This window comes from Lissotriton helveticus, chromosome 7 (assembly GCF_964261635.1).
Source record: "Lissotriton helveticus chromosome 7, aLisHel1.1, whole genome shotgun sequence".
NCBI lineage: Eukaryota > Metazoa > Chordata > Amphibia > Caudata > Salamandridae > Lissotriton > Lissotriton helveticus.
This window is the reverse complement of record NC_136068.1, coordinates 1,616,395,389-1,616,416,271: the sequence shown is the minus strand read 5'-3', so window position 1 is coordinate 1,616,416,271 and position 20,883 is coordinate 1,616,395,389. Positions and strand designations below refer to the sequence as shown.

Here is a 20,883-nt window from a genome sequence, read left to right as displayed (position 1 = left end):
GGAGTCCGTCCTCCCAGTAAATATGGTAGTTCCCAGCAACGTTCCCTGCTGCCTGGGTTTCGGCCTGTCGCCTCAGTCCCTCAAGGGTAGGGCACTCCTTCTGGCCCTTACACAACTCCTCCCTGGTAGGCCCTCCTTCCACATGCCACTCAGCAGGGATAGGTAAGTCCTCCAGGGAGACTACTTCCCCCTCCACGGACTCCTGGTCCACCACCGCAGGTGACCGATCGGTCTCATGGGGCGTGGAAGCCGAAGCAGGCTTCTCCTGTCTTCGGTTCTTTCCCTTTTTGGCAGCGGGCTGGGCCATTGTTCCAGGCTCCAGCCCAAGCGATCTCCCCCTCCGGGTAGTCGCGGACCTTGTGCTAGCACAGGCCCAGTCAGGTGTACCCAGCATCTCCGAATGAGTCCGGTATTCCACCTCCTTCCACGCATTGTGCTCCATGTCATTACCCAACAGACAATCGACTGGCACGGCAGGGCTTTCGGCAACTCGAAGTGAACCTGCAACCCCTTCCCACTCAGAGGGAACCTCGGCCACAGGGTAGTGGCCCAATCTGCCGTCAGCCATCGCGGCGGGGTGGAGTACATGTGGAATCACCTTCTCTGGAGACACCAGTTGACTCCTTACCATAGTCATACTGGCTCCTGTGTCTCTCAGAGCCTCCCCTCTTTGGCCATTGATGGTGACCCACTGCCCATACTTTACAGTATTTGAGGGCACCTGGATCTTCGGAACCATCTCCCGAACTCCCAGGGACACTAAGGTGACACCTGCCCACTCACCCCCCTTATTTAAGGGCAACTCCTCCCCGAGCACTACACTAGCTACTCCCGGGGCTTTTCCTCCGGTGGGAGGGGGTGGTCTCTTTGGGCACTTGACATCTCCCTTATAATGTCCAACACCACCACACTCAAAGCAGTGGACAACCCTTGGCTGCTGACTTTGGCCAGGATGAGGGTTTCTGGGCGGGTTAGCCTTAGGGGTGAATCCTGTTCCCTTTCCCTGAAACTGTTTTGGGGGCCTTTTGAGAACTCCCTCTTTATCTCCCCCCTCTTTCTTCTGGGGGTGCGCCCTCTCCGGCCCTTTGGGAATCCCCTCCAGTCCCCTTTGAGGACACCCGGGTACTTGCCCAGATGTCCGCCTCCTCTGCAAGATTCCGGGGGTTGGTCAGCTTGCTGTCCACCAGGTGTTGACGCAGCTCGGGAAAGCATTTCTCGAGTAGGTGCTCCTTGAGTATAAGGTCATACAACCCCTCATAGTCCCTCACCTCGCTGCCTTGTACCCAACCCTCTAATGCCTTCTTTGCGTAGTCCAAGAAATCCACCCAATTCTGTGTGCCTAATTTGTGACTACCCCTGAACTTCTGCCGATACTTCTCTGGGGTCAGTACAAACTTCTTGATCAGCGCCACTTTCCTGGTGGGGTAGTGGGTCCAGTCTTCCTGCTCTAGGGCCAAAAGTGTATCCCTTCCTGCAGGAGGCATGTATTTGTACAAGCCACCCCCCCCCAGTGTTTCTCCAATATCCCATGGGCTCTTAAGGAGACCTCATAGGCGGCCAGCCACTTGGCGATGTCATCCCCTGTACTGTAGCTGGCGACTACGTCCTTAGGTAGATAAGGTCTGGGTTCCCTGGTCACATCCTTAGATTCGCTGCCACCATTTGGAGAACTGGGAGTCCCTGCCTGTAGGGCCTTGAGATCTAACTCTCTGAGTTTCAACTCGTGAGCCATCCTCTGCTCCTCCCTCTCCTTTTCTAAACTGGCTAACTCCCACTTTAGCTGTCTTTTTTCCCTCCTGTCCGCCAGTTCGGCTTCAGTCAAGCTTCTCGCGGAGACACTGCTGCCCTCTCTTGAGAGTGTTCTGGGACCTGTCAGTAAGTTCTCCCTCTCAGATTGGTACAACACATCTACCCCGATGACAGTGTCCCTGTCTGCCTCCTCTTCCTCCTTCCCATTTGGGTGTGCTGCCACCCACGCCCTCAAGCTGGTTTGAAGTTCCCCCTTTTTAGCACCACGCTTGAAGAACACTCCCATATTTTGATAAAATTCCCGGAGTTGAGCCACAGTATAGGTTTCTAACTCCTCCAGTGCGAATTCCATCTTGCCACTGAGAGTTCGGGACAGCCACTTGGAAGGAATTAATTTAGAGGGTATTTAAAAGCTACCTCCACCCACCACCAGGAGTACATTTGGAAAAACAAAAATATAATTAGGGAGTCCGCAAGGAGAAAACTCCAGGTGTAGGCCTGTGGAGTACACTAGGTTACTATAGAGTGGACGCAAGCACAGTTCTCATCCCACCGCTGGACACCAATTATGTTGGACCTGGGGTTACCAGTCTACATAGGGTAGCTTGGCACCAAGTAGGAAGGCTTATCCCAAAAGGTACATGTGTTAAGTTTGCATCACACCCTTCAGTAACATAACGTCCATCCACTAGAAAAGAAAGACACCACACCAATCGTTCGAGAAATACGGGCTGTTTTATAAAATCTCTTTGCTGTTTTTCTCTTTCTGTTACTTAGCAGAATTTAGTTTCAGTTCATAAAATTACTCTACTTTTGATCGTTACCATCTACACATTCACATTTAACATTTTTTTACACAATATTTCACCCCAATGAAAGGAGCTTCAACAATATTACCCGTATTGAGACAGTGTAGAGTACTCAGCTTAAGTTGGAAACTCAGCAATATCCAAACCCCCTCTACAATAAGGCAAGACTATACATTACCCTTAGGGTCTCAATGTTACTATTGACATGCAGTTACAGGTCTCTTCAACAGATTCATTAATAGCACCTTAGTTCCATTGTTCCAGCAGCTGTTTGTCTAAATGAAGACAGGCAGGTTAATTCTTCACCTTTTATCGCTTTCTGGTTCACCCTATGGCCACAAAAGCTTAACAGTATAACACAGAAAATCTACCAGGCTCCAGATAACCCTACTCAAAACATTTCCCACACTTAATCTGTTGGAGGCTTCCCCAGCTGTATCCTGAGGATTTCTTATCAAGGGAAGACTCTTCCCAGGCAGTAGATTCGTCTCAGAACAAGTCCAGTATTCAGGAAGACCTGTTCAGGACGTAGTTCGTTAAGCTCGAGTCACCCCACCGCCTGCGCTGGATTAGGTATACAAGGGGGGTAGGGTTTCCGGCAGCTTTCCCTCCCCTCCTGTCAATGTTCCCAGCTTACTTCTTTGTATCGGCAGTTACGCCAGACCCACCGGCCCCGAGTTGAGTCTCCTCAGCCTGGCCCCGTTCTTCAGCTGGTGCGGGTTCCCGAGGGATGACGGCCTCACTCTGAAGTCGGATCCAGTCTGTCTACCTGACAGGATCCGATGCGACCTCTCTTCGGCGCTTCCGTCAACTCCTCCTCACGCCGGCTCCTCCCTTGACGAGCTTCACCTTCACCCGGCCTCTCTCAGCACCACCACGCCTTCCGACGTCACCGCCGAACCGCCTCCAGAGCTTCTGGAACCTCCGGAGTCCTCCGGCGGTGCCTGCTGTCTCTCGCTTCCACCCGGCAACGCAAGGAATCCGCGGCCGGGAAGCGGGAAGGAAGGGGCACTTCAATACCGATGGGTCGTCAGCTGGCACGACGAGACCTACACACAGTGAAGTCCCACTTATCCTTCACCGGGACCGTTCTCCGCCTTCCTCACCCAGCGTGACAGCAAGGACTTGGTCTGACAGCGCTGCTAGTTAAGTTTCTTCCGGCACTGCCGAGTAGGGGAAATCAGGGTTCTCCGCTGCGATTAGTATCGCTGTAAAGTCAGTTTCCTTTCCGTTCTCTTATCAGCAGCAACAGCTCAGTTTACTGGCCAATCGGGGTCAAAAGGAGGGAATAATTTCGAGCTAGGGATGGAATCACGATGGCCGGGCTTGGTCAACCGGAAAGGGGTCACGACAGTAGAAAAGAGCAGCTGACCCGCAGGTCAGTCTAACCCCTCTCCGTGCGCCTTCCTCCTTACTAAGTCGCCTCACTCCTCACCAGTTCATACCACCCTCTCTCTGGTCACACCTAAAATGGCCTCCCAGGTTCTGACCCTTATATAGGCTGACCTCAGACTTCCAGAACCAGCTGGAAGGTTCTGGAGTGTCCCTATGTTAACCTATGGGTCCGTTCTCTGAGGTGGCAGTTGTGGCAGTTACTGGCCACCATTTTATGTAGCTAAACTTGCCCTAGAAAAGGAGGGATGTCAAGGCCTATGAGGAGCTATAGGGTCAAGGAGTACCTAACCCCTCAGGACAGCACCTAAAAAAAAATTCCAGTGGGCATCAAAATGAAAAGATTGAGGGCAAAAAGGGGACAAAAAAAATAAATAATTAGGAGGGACCACCCCAAGGGCGGACAGGTCTAACAATCATGTATTCATTTTTGATACCAAACTAATTTCCCAGATCTCACTCTTCCTCTTTTAAACGTACCTTCAGCAATCTGTCAGGATTTGTATGTGTCTTTCACATGAATACAAATTATGCCAAGGTCTACTCAAGTGCGTGGGACAAATCTAATTAGCTATGATATTGGTGGGTCTCTGTACTTGTGATCTTCAGGGGTCAAGATACAAACTCCTGGTTTATCTTTGGCTGATAAGTCAAGTAACTGACTACACTATAATACTAAGCACCAATTAGTGTCTCAACAAAAAATAAAACTCCCTTGCTTCCTATGTCTCGGCAGGATCAATGTACTTGATGTTTTCACTTTGCTTTATTTTGTCCTTACATAAAATAAAAATATACCTTTTCGGGCTAGAAGTTCCAAAGGAATGCCCAACCATACGTCCATATTCGACTGGCACCAGAAAGATGGAGGGTATACTGACTTTTGTAGACTTCACTGCCTGAAGATTTACAACTAAAAACACAAATTTGCACACAGGATGGGTCAGTAACAGACTATGAAACATTCGACGTCCATGGACTCCTGCGAGGGTACAGATTCAGTTCAAAGAAATGGCCTGGATAGCAACACAGCCAACGATCCATACAGCCTGCAGGACAGTTCAGTCCTTCACCCCTTGACCGTTTGAAACTGAGGCTAAATTTACACGTTCTCAGGCTCTTTCAACCGTACTTACGAGAGTTTGGGGAAGAAAGGACATTTTTGTAAGTGATTTGGAACCAAAACAATAAAGGCCACAAATGTATCAGGTGTTACTTATGCTTGTTCTGTCGCTCTGGCCTGCTTTATCTTGCAAATATAGAAAGAAAACAAATATTTAAATTATACCTGTATATTTACACAAAGACTTTATTTAATGTGATAAAATACATCCCTTTTAGAAACACAAAAGAGTCATTTACTCAGCGTAGAACAGTTTTTACATTATCCTCTGGTCCTTGTTGAAACAGGTGCACCGGCCTAACCTTGCTGCAGACAAAACCAGCATCTGCACAGAAAGCGGGTGTATGTGTAAACTTAGCAGGTCCTGCTGCAGCACAACAGAGATGATGGGATCAGAGCAAAAGCACAGACCTTCTTATGCCTGCATGACTGGGCGCGATTCCTTCGCCTCTAGCTGCACACCAGACCCTGCAAAACCTGTGCCGCCCTGGAAAAAATCAAAAAGAAGTATGAATGCCTAGGATGTGGAATATTCTCAACAGTCCTTAGGCAAGATAAAGAGGACCCTTCCTGTAAATTGCCAATTAGTGTTGCCAAGAATGTTGTTTTAGGGTTGTGATAGCTGCTGACAAAATAGCTCCTAACTACAAGCGCACAAACTGCAATTAATAATGCACTCATGGGAGTAACACTAACAAGGATGCCTCTTGTTAAAAGTATCGCTGGTTGGCAATATGAAGCAATACTAAAAACAGCTTTAAGAGCCAAATCGTTAATACAGCACTTTTCCAAAAAGTCGGAATTCTGCTGAGAAAACACAAGTTAGTGACAACACTGCAGCACTAGCAGTCGTGTTAAGTTATTCTTACAAAATGGTGGCACTTGACATGGGGTGTATCTCTGTGTGCACTTTAGAGCATCCTTCCTTACAGCCGAGCTGCTGATCTTCGCCACTTGTAGACTTACCCTCTGGATGACTATGATGTCTTTCTCACTGAGACTCTCTCCATTGATTGGATCCTGCATGTCTTTCTTAATGAGCTTCTCCACACACTCTAAAGTCACAACCGCACCTCTAGGAAAGTAACACAAACTTCAATATTAGAACCAAAGAGAAAGTAGATTTAAAATGCACAACGGGTTGAAGTACTGTACAGTGAAAGACAGCACCAAGGATGTGGCATTAAAATCAAACTGCGAGTTGAGCACAATATGCGTTTTTCCAGTGATCAGCTTGAATGGAACTGAAGAGGTGCAGCCCCACATGGCACAGAGTGTACATGCAAACTGTAGGCGAGATGTCCGTAAAGGAAGACTGACAGTTTTACACACAGGGAATTTGGAATATACGCATAAGTGCTTTAAGAGAACAACTGTCAGTATGCAGAAGCAAAAAAGTTAATCATCAGAGAATGGAAATAAGAAAAGTCAAACAAGTTTGCAGCCATTACAATTACAGTATGATTCAGAATATATTATATTTATCTTAAAGCAAAGTACTTAAATAGTTTGTGATGTTAAGTAAAGCCTAAGTATAGTAGAAGAGTCTACCTATCAAAAAATACAATTTGAACACAAATCAAGTGAGAGAATTGCTGAGAAAGAACATTCAAGCTGAGATGGAAAACAGAAACAAGCAAAGGATGGATATCATGGAAGCAAAGAGCGAGAGAAAAGAACAAGAAATACAGAGAAACAGACTGAAGAAGACAATGTCTTGTGGTAGTACTCAAAGATGTGTATGGTAGTCTCAGTTAGGCCAATCCTAGGATATAAGACTAAGAGAAGGCCCATCTTACCTAGGCTAAACTAGAACAACCTCAACATTGCTAAACAATATGCTATAAACCAGCAACAGGCAGAAGGACAATAATTCTGGAGTTCAACTGTGCATGAGGAACAAAGTCAAAAGAGGCCTTAAGAACCATTCTCTGGCACCGTGAAACCCTCACTTCCTTATTCAGTAATGGGGTCTAGTCTCAGAGCTACAGTAACAATGCCCATATTCTAACGGATCGAGATGAATCAGCAGAAGTAACAAGTTAACTGCCAGTTTGTCTTAAAATGGTTAATATAGTAAACAAAATATGTTTAATATATTTATATAATATATTTATATAATATATTTATTTGAAACATCTGGGGATAATCTCTCATGTGCCGCCAGCAGGTGGGGTGAATAACCTAAAAGCGATCATTGGCACACACTATACTATGCACCTTTACTTCAGCAAGGTATTAAAATGGGGTCTTCCTCACCATTTTTTCACTGCAAAAAATAATACACTGCATTCTTACTACATATGACTAGTGTAGACTGGCACCCAAATCAATTACAGGCTAACTATGCTGATATGCGACATGTGGCTATGGAAAACGGGCTACTATCTATGCTGCGAATACTCAGAAGGTAGAGGCCAGGTGCCCAAAATATTGATAAATTCGCTCCCGTATGTAATGGGGCAAGGTACAAATTATATTGACTAAGGGTTAAAGTGTGTTTTAATCCTCTGTTAATTGCTTAATGATTCCAGTTCCATTTTTTCTTACATCAATGGAAGGGTACAAATTTTCCAGCCCATGGGGCTCTCTATGGAATTTGATTCCTGACAATCGATTTTGAACAAATTTAAAGCAGGCCTGAAAACCAGCAAGCTGTTGCTAACTGATAATCCACGACTAACAAGCTAGAAAGGTTGTAATGGGGAACCACGCATGCCATTAACAAGCATGCCTTTGCAACACTGTCATTACAATGCATGCGTCTTTACCACAAAACTTTTTACCTTGCATGACTTTACAAGGAAAATGTATGTTTTTTACAGGTAATATAAAATCTAGATAGATAGATAGATATACATATATATATATATATACACACCAAACAATTCCCACCACTTCCGGCTCCCCGGCGAAGAAGGAACTCAGACCGCAACAGCAGCTCAGGCAAGAAATGCGTTTATCCGCACAGCCTGCGATATATATATATATATATATATACACCGAGACCGAGGAAGGCTTAAAGCCGAAACGCGTCTGTTAACTCTGTACTAATAAACACGAGTCCGAGCATCAGTTGGTTTACGAGTGCTGTTTTCCTGTTCAAACTACAAGGAATTGGAGCTGCATATATATATATTACCTACTGGCGGTCGCCAGTAGGTATATATAGTTAGGATTTTTTCTCTATGGGTTTTTTGAAAATTCTATGTCTAATAACTTTGGCGTTTGTGGACGGAATTGGCTGAAATTTTCAGGAAAATGGCACATTTTGTTTCTGAGCAGCCCTTGAAAATTTGGGGGGGGTTCGTCCAGTGGGGGCCGAGAAAAAAGGGGGGTCCCAAAACGTGTTTTTAACATTGAGTTTTCCATAGGGCGGTTGGCCTCACTTTTAGCCCGAACGGCTGAATGGATTTGCACGAAACTTGGCAAAATTGTAGGGACTGGTAGCCCGATGTGCCTTTTGTAGGTCTCAATATATGTGCTCCAGTGGATTTTGAGAAATTAACGTTTAAAAAAAAGATATATATCTGTAACAGCGGACCGGTTAGCGCTCTGGTTCGTGGACTTTTCGCGCAACGGAGCTTTGTGAAGCGAAGCTGATTGGTTCTCCGGCGTCTGTCAACATTCCAAACAGTCCGTAGCGGCCGCCATCTTGTCTCTCGGTAGGATCGAGAGACAAGAGGAGGTCAAAACAAAGGGGGAAATAACTATAAGGGGGCATAGTAGATCCTCGCTGACCCCCTAGGTTTGATGTGGAGGTTTTAAAAGGGCCCCGCGGGGCAAAAAAAAATTATAATAATAATAATTGAACGGCTGAATGGATTTGCACGAAACTTGGGAAAATATTAGGGACTGGTAGCCCGATGTGCCTTTGCTAGGTCTCAATATATGTGCTCCAGTGGATTTTGAGAAATTAACGTTCAAAAAAAGATATATATCTGTAACAGCGCTCCGCTTCGCGTAACGGAGGTTTGCGAAGCTGATTGGTCATTCTGTCACTGGGCTATAGTTGGGCTACATCTGGCTGATATTTGGGCTACATTTGTTTTTTTGTGTGTCTGGCGGCCATCTTTGGGCTACATTGGGCTACATTGGGCTTCATTGGGCTACATTCGGCTAATTAGCAAATAGCTCATCGCAAACTAGGAATGGTAAAGAATCGCTATTTATTCCTTAAAGTTCGCTATTTAGGAAATGCAAAAAACTTTGATGATATATATGGCGGTTCATCTCTAACAAGATAAGAAGCATAGGGATACATTTATGATGACTGGCGCATCACCAGGGATGTGTTAGTCATTCTGTGCCGCTGTTCCGTCACCTATGGTGTGCTGCATTTACAATGCGGCGCATCATGGGGCAAAAACAGCACAGATGCGTGATGTATCTGTGCCGTAAAGGTGGCGCATTGCTGGAGTTGTATCGCAAGTGTGATGAAGCTCCAGCAAGGGTCGGGGGTGCCCCTGTCGCAGGGTTTCTGTGATGAAGCTCCAGCAAGGGTCGGGGGTGCCCCTGTCGCAGGGTTTCTGTTCTCACACAGAACTGTGGACAGAGGATTGGAACCTCGGCGAATGCATTGCTGGAGTTGTATCGCAAGTGTGATGAAGCTCCAGCAAGGGTCGGGGGTGCCCCTGTCGCAGGGTTTCTGTTGTCACACAGAACTGTGGACAGAGGATTGGAACCTCGGCGAATTAGGGTGTCCCAAAACTCACGTTAGTAATCAAAAACTCCTTAGCAAGCTAGGTACAGTGTCACATTGGATATAACAAACTCTCAATGTTTAGACAATCCAGAATATGAACTTATAGTACCTCAGGATACGTGGAACTCATGAACAGTCGGTCGTTATAGATTTCTTAGAAACCAGAACATGGAGTTAAGAAGAACAGATGTGTATTTGAAATGTTTATTTACTAATGCCGTCTTCTCAGGCGTAGTACCTTAGATAATAAAAGTACACATATTATCAGTAGCAAAATTACCAGCATAGTTACTAGTACATAAAAAGTGAATGGTGATAGTATGTTAACATGCTGTAAATGAATAAGAGTTAGCAACACTTATAAGCAGCCGCGGGCCGTGGAGGGAGTTACGGTGAGGCAGGGAGGCGGGGAGGGGGAGAAGCAGGGTGGAGAATACAAGTACACATATTATCAGTAGCAAAATTACCAGCATAGTTACTAGTACATAAAAAGCGAATGGTGACAGTATGTTAACATGCTGTAAATGAATAAGAGTTAGCAACACTTATAAGCAGCCGCGGGCCGTGGAGGGAGTTACGGTGGGGCAGGGAGGCGGGGAGGGGGAGGGGCAAGGTAGAGAGGGCTCCACCCTGCTTCTCCCCCTCCCCGCCTCCCTGCCCCATCGTAACTCCCTCCACGGCCCGCGGCTGCTTATATCTCACCCTCCCTAATACACATATTATATTATTTGCTAAGAAGGTCTCTTTGTGTTGGTTTAGGGCGTGCCCATACTTTAGTGTCTTAGATTTGAAGGAATCACATCACCATACACCAGCTCTCTCTTCATGTGAACCGCATCAACTGTTGTGTATGTGTGTTCGGCAAAGCAATATAAAACCCGCCTCATGCCCAGAATTGGCAGAAGTTGCACTTATGTTATGAGTATGAAGTCGTGGAGATCAGACCTCATAACAATTCTGTATCGTGTTGTTCTTGAAACTTTAGCACTCGCTGTACAGATATAGTTTAACAAGTAAAGCAGATAGTAGACCAATAACATATTATTCTCATGTAAACCACGATGAACTACTAGGTGGAAAGCTAAAGCAACAACTAAGTGTCGTGTGCAGAAGTTGCAAAAAAGGAAAAATGGCGTTTAAACCGGTAATGAGCCCATGCTAACTTAACACGGTGTAAAGATATCCAGGACCTAGATGACACCTCCTCATGATCCGGAAACGAACTGAATAAGATAATAGAAGTGCCATCTCATGAGAGCAGATTGCAAGTTTATATGTGGACGGTCCGCAAGGTAAAGCATTAAAAACTAGGAAAATTTAATGCTAAAGAAAAATAAAACAGCCAAGTACTTTATCGAGTCTTAAGCCAATAGGCAAGGTAAATAATAAAAACTTGACAAATAAGTCAATGAATTGTCAATGAAATGCTAGTACTCAGCATATCAAACATGAAAAAGGTCTATGACATAACTGTGTATGCAAAATAAGCTGCAACAGCCTCCAATAGGAAGTCACCGTCTTCATCCGAAAACAGTTCAGCCATCCAATTTAAAAGCGGAAAAGAACATACGTGCTCTCCCAGCACCGGATCCTCTATCACCATCAGAGGACAGCTCGGTGGGTTTTCAAGAAAGCTCTCTTCCAAGAAAGACTGTGCTGCCGCCAGTAAATTCCAGGGACCAAGTAGTCCATGCATCAATGCCACAGCCATAATCCTTTCGCCAGGACAAACCAACTCGTGAGTAATGATAGGAGTCATCAGCTGATTAAAGTCGACGTCAGGAGAAACCGGTCCGCAGAGACACAAATCAATGGCCCAATCGAAATCACAGGTCAGGCAGTGAAATACAGGCTGGACACAGGTGAAGTAGGAGAACCGAAAAGATAATCCATATGCCGTGCTTAATATCGCCAACGGCATTGTGCCATAATATTCTAGCATGCGATTGCGGAACAGTGTCAGCAGCTGCAGGGTCGGAGGTTGCATAGGAGGGACATCCATATTTAAAAATGTAAAAAAGCACAAGAGCGTCCGCTGGTAATGCAAGTAAAAATGCCAATCCACGAACCAGAGTGCAGAAAATACAATGAAAGGAAGCAGGGATGACTCCAAAGATTTTCTCAAATGAAGTCACGAGACCACTGGTAACAACTTTAAAAAAGTGTGTCAGGGACTTTGTGGAGGATGCGTTAAAGATAGTCGGAAACATGTTGCTGAAATTGAAAGGCAAATCTTAATTGAAAAGGGTGTGCACCTCTGTACGGGTGTTCGCTATGTGAAGTACGAAAGTTTCACGGGCCGAACTCAAGGCCACCTCTCTCTGAGACAAAAGAGCTCTTATTCTTGCCATGCCGTTGAAACGTGTCCCAAGGTTGGTATTTGTGGCCAGATTGAAAACTCCCTATGTTCATGTGTGGGAGGAAATAGAACATTTCTGCAGCAAATAACCCGTTCACTTACTGTTACGATAAAAGGAATACTTTTAATTAACTCAGAACAATCTTCATTATTGAGCATCAAATAACTACCATTTTCCAACAACTTGAACGTGGGGATGATAGCAGGAACTGGCGTGCCTTGCAACACGCAAGCCATATTTGGTCGGTGTTTGTTGCATGAACCGTGTAACTATGTGCCTACACATTAGTGAATGATCTGGCGTCTCAGTGCATTCCTCTCCATTCAGATAAACTTCTTGATCATCTTTGAAACATCTGTATGTGTATGGAAGCGACCAGACCTCATGAAGAAAAGCACTACCTAAAGGTTCATAACGACCTATTGGTATATATTTCATACAATTTGAAAACTTATATAAAGCAAAAGGCAGCGTTATTAAACCGTGGATAAGGCATGTTGTCAAAAAACCCGCAATCCTCTGCTGATGATGTCACTGAGCATGTCATGAATGATGTAATATGTGACATCATCAGCAGTGGATTACGGGTAATAGTATCTCTAGTTTACTCCCCTATAGCTGTCTTTATTTTAACATAAGTGTGTGTTTCCCTCCCTTATACTTACTGTTTTTGGTTCGCTTCCAGTTCGCGTACCGGCGAGCGAACTAGGAAGCGAACTAAGAGAAATAGAGGTTGGCACAGTTCCAAATATTGTACCAATTTTTTAATAACGGGGAGGTAGTTCTGAAAATAACTTTTTTTTTTATTTTTCTGAACATTTTTTTACTGTTTTTGAATTTTTCGGAACAGTTTTATATTTTTTTGGGTTTTTCTTGGAGGGGGCAATGAAAACGATTCATTGTAAAGGGCTCAACAGGAGCAACAAAACAAAAAAAAGAAGTATTTATTATTTTGGGCATTTCGGACAAACTTGCATATGATAGTCAATAGCTCTGTTGATCAGAGTGATGCTTCTTTCTCCGTAGGAAATGAATCCATCGCAAAATACGCAGGTGTGTTTTACTTCACCAAATCTCATTTGTATATTTGGCACCATCTCCCTGCCCTCTGGTCCCGTTACTTCCGGTACAACAGATCTTCTGGCCATAATAGGGAGATTATCTAGGTCGTTCCGAAACTGTGCAGCACTGTAGTTGTTAGGATGCCACCTAGTCATATGGCGATGCATTGTGTAGTTTCCGAAACTGTATTTTTTGTCGGTCCCTCTGGACAGTCTATCTTGACATATAAGGCAAGTTACGTATCTTGCATTTACTTTTTTCTGACCTTTGGGAATTTTAAAAAATTGCCAAATGAAGTTTTCTTTCCGGTGAGACGTCCTGGGCTGCTCAGGCAAAAACTGCCTCTCTTCGTGCTCGTCCTCCTGTTCCTCTTCTTCTTCTTCTTGTTGAATTATAACTTGAGCAGGTGGTCCACTCTTCCTTGGATGTGGTGGAGGTGGTGGGGAAGCACCAGCTGAAGCTACTAAAGAAGCCATTGCTCAGTGATCACAAAGGGTCTTTCTCTCACAATGATGAAAGTCAGAGTGAGGAAAGAAGGAGGGATTTTCATCATTTGGGAAAAACAAGAGTTCTCAACCAATCAAAAGTGTTCATTTTAGATTATATGACCTAGTCTTACATCATTAGGAAACCAAAAGTGAAATGAACCAATGAAAAGTGTTATTACCAAGTCACATGACTTGCTGTGTTTACGTTAAGCGCTTTGCAGGGCCTCCCGGTTTGCTTCCAGAAACCTGCGCTTTGCGACTCGCTTCGCGTACCAGTTCGCTAACGTAGTACGTCATATGACGTATCACGCGACAACGTGAAACGTCATGCGGACGGGAGGCGTCACGATGTTGTTTTGTAACGCGGCACTTGCGGTAAAGAAACGTTTACCGGCTCGCGGTCTATTTCGCGGCATCAAGGTCAGCTAACGGGAAGCTTCCCGATTTGCGAAGCGGGAACGAAGAAAAAAAAATATTAAAAAAAAAAATTATTCATAAACATATAAAATATATTTTTGGATTTAAAGAAGAATACATTTTACAGCTACAGATATTAGCTGTTAAAAAACCAATGAAATTCACAGAAAAAACCATAGGTTATGGACCATATATAGTTAGGAATTAGCATTTACAAAACCTTGAAAATTCACTGAAAAAACCATAGGTTATAGACCATATATAGTTAGGAATTAGCATTTACAAAACCTTGAAAATTCACTGAAAAAACCATAGGTTATAGACCATATATAGTTAGGAATTAGCATTTAAAAAACCTTGAAAATTCACTGAAAAAACCATAGGTTATAGACCATATATAGTTAGGAATTAGCATTTAAAAAAACTTATTTTACTCACACAAAACCATTGAAATTCCATATATAGTTAGTTGCACTAACTATATATCGCGCACCCGCAATCCACTGCTGATCATGTCACATATTACATCATTCATGACATGGTCAGTGACATCACTGATGACATCACTGATGACATCTCAAATGACATCACTGATGACATCTCATTTGACATCATTCTTGTGCTAATACGATAAACCTCTTCAGACTCTAATATAACCTTAGATACACTCAGTGTATACAGACACTCACACACTGCCACTCATCCATGGAGTTACTCACACACCCAGTCAGTCATGCAAAGAAACAATCTCACCTCCATTTCTTCAACTATACAGTTAAACACACCTTACTTATTGAAACATATACTAACACATATTTACTCTCTTATACAATCCCTGATACAAGTTCACAATGATCGATACAACCACTCACTCATTCAGTGGCTCTCATGCACAGTTATTAATATATGCCAACTCTCACATGTACTGTGTTTTACATATGTACTTACTATGACATGTAGCATTGAGATATCCATTCACTCATCAATACACTCATGCACACAGTCAACTGCCCATGTAGCTGTTTCCACATGCACTCTTGAACTCATACACCTAGTGAATAAACTGCTCACACATCTATGCATAGAGTCTCACACCTTCCAGCCACCCCCACACAAACTCAATCTCCCATAGAAATACTTGGGCAACCAATTAATAACACATATAGCCTCTCGTATAGCTAATGATCAACACATGCAGCAGTTTACAGAACAACAGACATAATGATGCACAAATTAAGACAGTTTAGTCACTAACCCATGCATTCAGTGAGACACATTTAATCACTCACTCATACAGTCAGTCATGCACCTACTAAATCCTTCATCCAGACACTTATACATCCACTCAAGACATATTTTAACTTTACAGAAAAATACAGTCACTGGATGTTGTCATCAGTGATGTCATCAGTGATGTCATTTGAGATGTCATCAGTGATGTCATCAGTGATGTCACTGACCATGTCATGAATGATGTAATATGTGACATGATCAGCAGTGGATTGCGGGTGCGCGATATATAGTTAGTGCAACTAACTATATATGGAATTTCAATGGTTTTGTGTGAGTAAAATAAGGTTTTTTAAATGCTAATTCCTAACTATATATGGTCTATAACCTATGGTTTTTTCAGTGAATTTTCAAGGTTTTGTAAATGCTAATTCCTAACTATATATGGTCTATAACCTATGGTTTTTTCAGTGAATATATATATATATATATATATATATATATATATATATATATATATATATATTCACTGAAAAAACCATAGGTTTCAGGTACGTTATAGCTGGAAATTAGCATTTAAAAAACCTTAGAAAATCACTGAAAAAACCATAGGTTTCAGGGACGTTATAGTTAGCTGGACATTTCACTCTTACAAAACCAAAGAAATTCCACTGTTACAGTTAGTTCACCTAACTATAACTCGCAGCCCCACAATGCGCTGCTGATGACGTCACATATTACATCATTCATGACATGGTCAGTGACATCACTGATGACATCTCAAATGACATCACTGATGCACGAGTTATAGTTCGCGAATAATTAATAAAAGCCCCAGGGGGTGGCGGCCCCTGGGGCTCGGGGGGGGGCCCCCACACATTAAAAAAGAAGCCCCAGGGGTGGCGGTCCCCGAGCATGCGGGAGGGCCGAGTGCCCTCCCGCACATAATTTTAAGCAAGCTCCGGGGTTTGGTGGTCCCCAAAGCTGCGGGGGCCCCCGCATATATTTCCTAGCAATGCCCCCGGGACCTGGCCCACCCCGGGCCTCAATTAAGTGAAGCACGGGACTCCGCGCTTCATTTTTTTAAAAAACATTTCGGCGGGATTTGCGACACCAGTGCGAATTTCGCCGAAATTAAAAATAAAAAAAATGCTTTTTTTGGCCATGTGGGACCCCCTGAGCAGGCCTAGGGGGTCAGGGTGTTTCTACCCTGCCCCCTTTTCTTGTTTTATATCTTTGTTTCACTGTTTTCTTGTCACTCTGTTCTACCGAGTCACAAGATGGCTGCCAACACTTCCTGGTTTGGAGTGTTGACAGCCAATTAGAATAAAGCACGTGGTCGGGAGGGGTCGCAACTTCACCGTGGCCAGAGATATCGAAAATTTTATTTTTGGAATTTCTCAGCAACTACTGAACGGATTTACACCATTAAAAAAAAAAAAGTCGCTTTCTGAACCAAGCACCACCTTTATGTCAAATCTGGGGTGATTCCGTTCAGCAGTTCGGGCTGTAGCCGGTCTCAAAATTTCCGATGGAAATTAACATGGGGAAAACATGTTTTGGGACCCCCCTTTTTTCTCAGACCCCACTTGACGAATCACCCCCAAACTTTTAGGATAGGAGCTGACCTGGATAGACTTTTTGGGGGGGAGAATTTCGCGAAGATTCGTCAAACGACGCCAAAGTTATTAGCAAATCAAAAAATGCTTTTCCTATGGAAACTAGGTTCTAACTATACATACATATATATATACTTCTGTCTGTTTGTTGGAAAAAGCCGATAAATAAATCAATTGAGCATCTATACCCCCGTGAGTGCGTGATCGTTTTCCTTGGATTGAGGGACGGTTGGAGCTGGAATATATACATATATATATATATATATATACATACACACACACATATATATATATATATATATATATATATATATATATATATATATATATATATATATACACACACATACACATATATATATATATATACACATATATATATATATATATTTAGTGAAAAAATCATAGGTTTCATGAGTGTTCTAGTTAGCTGGACATTTCACTCATACAAAACCATAGAAATTCCTCTGTTATAGTTAGTTGTGCTAACTATAACTCGCGCGCCCGCAATGCACTGCGGATGATGTCACATATTACATCATTCATGACATGGTCAGTGACATCACTGATGACATCATCCAGTGAATGTGTTTTGTTTGAAATTGAAATATCTATTATATATACATACCAATCTGTATTGAAGATTGAGTGAATATATAACTGTCTGGATGGAGGATTTAGTAGCTGTCTGACTGTTTAAGTGAGTAATTAAATGTGTCTCACTAAATATATGGGTTAGTAACCAAACTATGTGAATGTGTGTATCACTGTCTCTGTTGTTGTATAACCTGCTGCATCAATTGGTCACCAACTACATGAGTGTCTATATTCGTTATTGATTAGCTGGATGAGTATTTGTAAGGGAGACTGAGTGTATCTGTGGTTGGGTGGGGGAGTTGTAACGCATAGATGTGCGATTGGTTGATTGTCTAGGCATATGGGTATAGGAGTGTTTATGGAAACAGTTGTTTGGGTGTCTGAGTGTGTTTATTTGTGTGTTGGTAAGTGAATATATGTGTCAGTGGTACATCTCCAATAAAGTAGAAAAATAAAAGGCATTATATATGAGAGTTGGTGTATATAAATATAAGTCAGTGATTGTGCGAGTAACTGTATGAATGAGTGTATAATTGTAATAGTGATTTTTTTAACATAGTAACTATGATTTACTATGTGTATGTATAAATCAGGTGTGCATATAACTGTAGGTGAGTAAATGTAAGTGTGATTGATTCTTTTCATGAGTGAGTAGCATCACTGCATAACCGATTAGGATGACTGCTGATGTGTCAATGTAGGTGTATGAGTACATTTGATAGTCTTACCATTGATCAATGAATGCATGTATAAGTGATACTGTGGGTGAATGGACAGTTGTGTGTGTAGACTTAGGAATCAGTAAGTGTGTATGTAGTAACTGGTATGTGTGTGTCAATGCTTTCAAATATGGTACTCTGTATTTTACAGTGAGTGATCAAAGGTTATTCAAGTGTGTGATGAGGTGTATCAGATTGTCACGTGGATGATGTCATCAGTGATGTCATCTGAGACCTTCCAGGTCAGTCACCCACCCCGCTAGCTCCACCAGCGCTTGTGCCCTTCCTCACTGGTTCTTGCTGCCCATTCCTGGGCGCCATTTCCCTCCCCACCCCCCACCCACTGCTCAGTTTCCCGCCGCTGCTGCCCCTGCGGCCCGCGCCCACTCGCTATCCTCTGCCTCTCGCCTCCCGCCTCCCAGCTGCTCCTCCCCCCAGCTCCCCTTAAATGGCGGCAGCTGCGCGGCCGCGACACTGGCGTGCCGAAGGCGTGCCTAAGGCAAGCCCGTCTGCGCCCGTCCGCGTCCAGCGCCAGAACCCCTGGACCCCGCGAACGCCACAACACCAGACTCCACTACGACGCCAGCAGCCTCCACGCCGGCCAAAACCACACCTGCCAGGCAACCCTGAAACGGACCCACGGACCCTTCTCCTGCCGCACCTGCAGCTTCACCTGCGACAGAACTACCAAACCTCCAGGACTGGACCCAACCATCTCCGCTGCATACTCATCAACACCCGCTCCGCACGCAAACACGCCATCGAGCTCTGGGATCTGCTCGATACCTCCGCCCCAGACGTGGCATTCCTGACCGAGACCTGGTGGAACGGCTCCTCGGCACCCGAAATCGCCATAGCCATCCCGGATGGCTACAAGATCACCCACAGGGATCGCGCCAACGGAATAGGAGGAGGAATAGCCATCGTCCACAAGTCCACCCTCAAGGTCGCCACCCATGCAGACGACACCCTCGACACCGCCGAACACCTGAACTTCCGGATCCACACTGACCCCAACACCACCCTCAGAGGAACACTCATCTACAGACCCCCCGGAACCCCGGCTCAGTTCAGCGACTCCATCGCCGACCTCGCCAGCACCCACGCACTCGCCTCCATGGACTACATCCTCCTCGGGGACCTGAACTTACACTTCAAGAACAACAACAACGCCAACTCCGCCACCCTATTCAACAACCTCGGCCTCAAACAACTCGTTACAGCACCCACCCACGCCGCCGGCCACACGCTTGACCCAGTCTTCTCCACAGGCACCCACGTCGCCTTCGACCACACCACCGAACTCCACTGGACCGACCACCATTGCATTCATTTCACCTTCAAGAAACCAACCACGCACCACCGCACCCAACAGCTGCCTCGCCGCTGCTGGAGCAAAGTTACCAAAGACCGGCTGATCACCACCCTCGTCCAGAACCCACCCACCGACCGACCCCACCAACCCAGACGCCGCAGCCCGCAACCTCAGACAGTGGATCGACGACTGCGCCAACACCCTCGCCCCGCTCGAGAAACCCTCCAACAACCACGCCAGCAAGAGAGCCACGTGGTTCACCGAACAGCTCCAGACCTCCAAACGCGCATGCCGGAAACTGGAGAAAATATGGTTCCACGAACGCACACCGGACAACCACGCAGCCCACAAGGACGCCACCCGCAGACATCACCACCTCATCAGATTAGCCAAGAGATCCTCCTTCAAAGACCGCTTGGACAACAATGCACACGGCACCAAATAACTCTTCAGCATCACAAACCCCTGCGCCAACGACATCCCACCCTCACAAGAACTGTGCGACTCACCACAACCGCCCCGACTACGCCAGACTCCACCTCCCCTGGGAACACCACCAGCGCCATCCGCCTGACCTCCAGGTCCAACGTCAGCAATGACGAGACACGCAAGGTCATGAACTCCATCCACTCAGGATCTCCGTCAGACCCGTGCCCACACCACGTATTCAACAAAGCAGATGCAGCCATCGCAACCCAACTACGGAAGGTCATCAATATCTCCTTCGAAACAGCAACATTCCCGGAAAGCTGGAAGCACGCTGAAATCAACGCCCTCCTCAAGAATCCCAAGGCGGACCCCAAGGACCTCAAGAACTTCTGGCCCATCTCCCTGCTCCCGTTCCCGGCAAAGGTCATCGAGAAAATCGTCAACAGGCAACTGACCCGCCACCTGGAAGACCACAACATCTTGGACCCATCCCAGTCTGGATTCAGACGAAACCACAGCACCGAGACAGCCCTCATCGCTGCTACAGACGACATCAGGTGCAAACTAGACAACGGCGAAACATCAGCCCTCATCCTCCTGGAACTGTCGGCCGCCTCTGACACGGTCTGCCATCGCACTCTAAAGACATGCCTCCTAGAAGCCGGAATCCAAGAGAAGGCCCTTGACTGGACCACATCCTTCCTCTCCGGCAGAACCCAGAGCGTCCGCCTCCCACCTTTCCGATCCTAAGCCACCAACATCTTCTGCGGCGTCCCCCAGGGCTCATCCATCAGCCCGACGCTGTTCAATATCTACATGGCACCCCCACGCACAAGTGGCCCGCCAGCACGACCTCAACATCATATCCT

General features: G+C 45.1%; 1 protein-coding gene across 2 annotated transcripts in view; it reads right to left on the bottom strand.

Moving 5' to 3' along the window:
- Positions 1-5,241: 5,241 nt before the first annotated feature.
- The window catches only part of NOSIP (nitric oxide synthase interacting protein), a 68,760-nt gene continuing 53,118 nt past the window's right edge, over positions 5,242-20,883 (bottom strand). For both annotated transcript variants that reach the window (XM_078655286.1, XM_078655287.1), the window contains exons 8-9: positions 6,040-6,148; positions 5,242-5,560 (exon numbers count right to left, since the gene is read on the bottom strand). In XM_078655286.1, the coding sequence (XP_078511412.1) occupies positions 5,489-5,560; positions 6,040-6,148 (181 nt within the window). In that variant the 3' untranslated portion in view covers positions 5,242-5,488. The remainder of the gene's footprint in view (positions 5,561-6,039; positions 6,149-20,883) is intronic.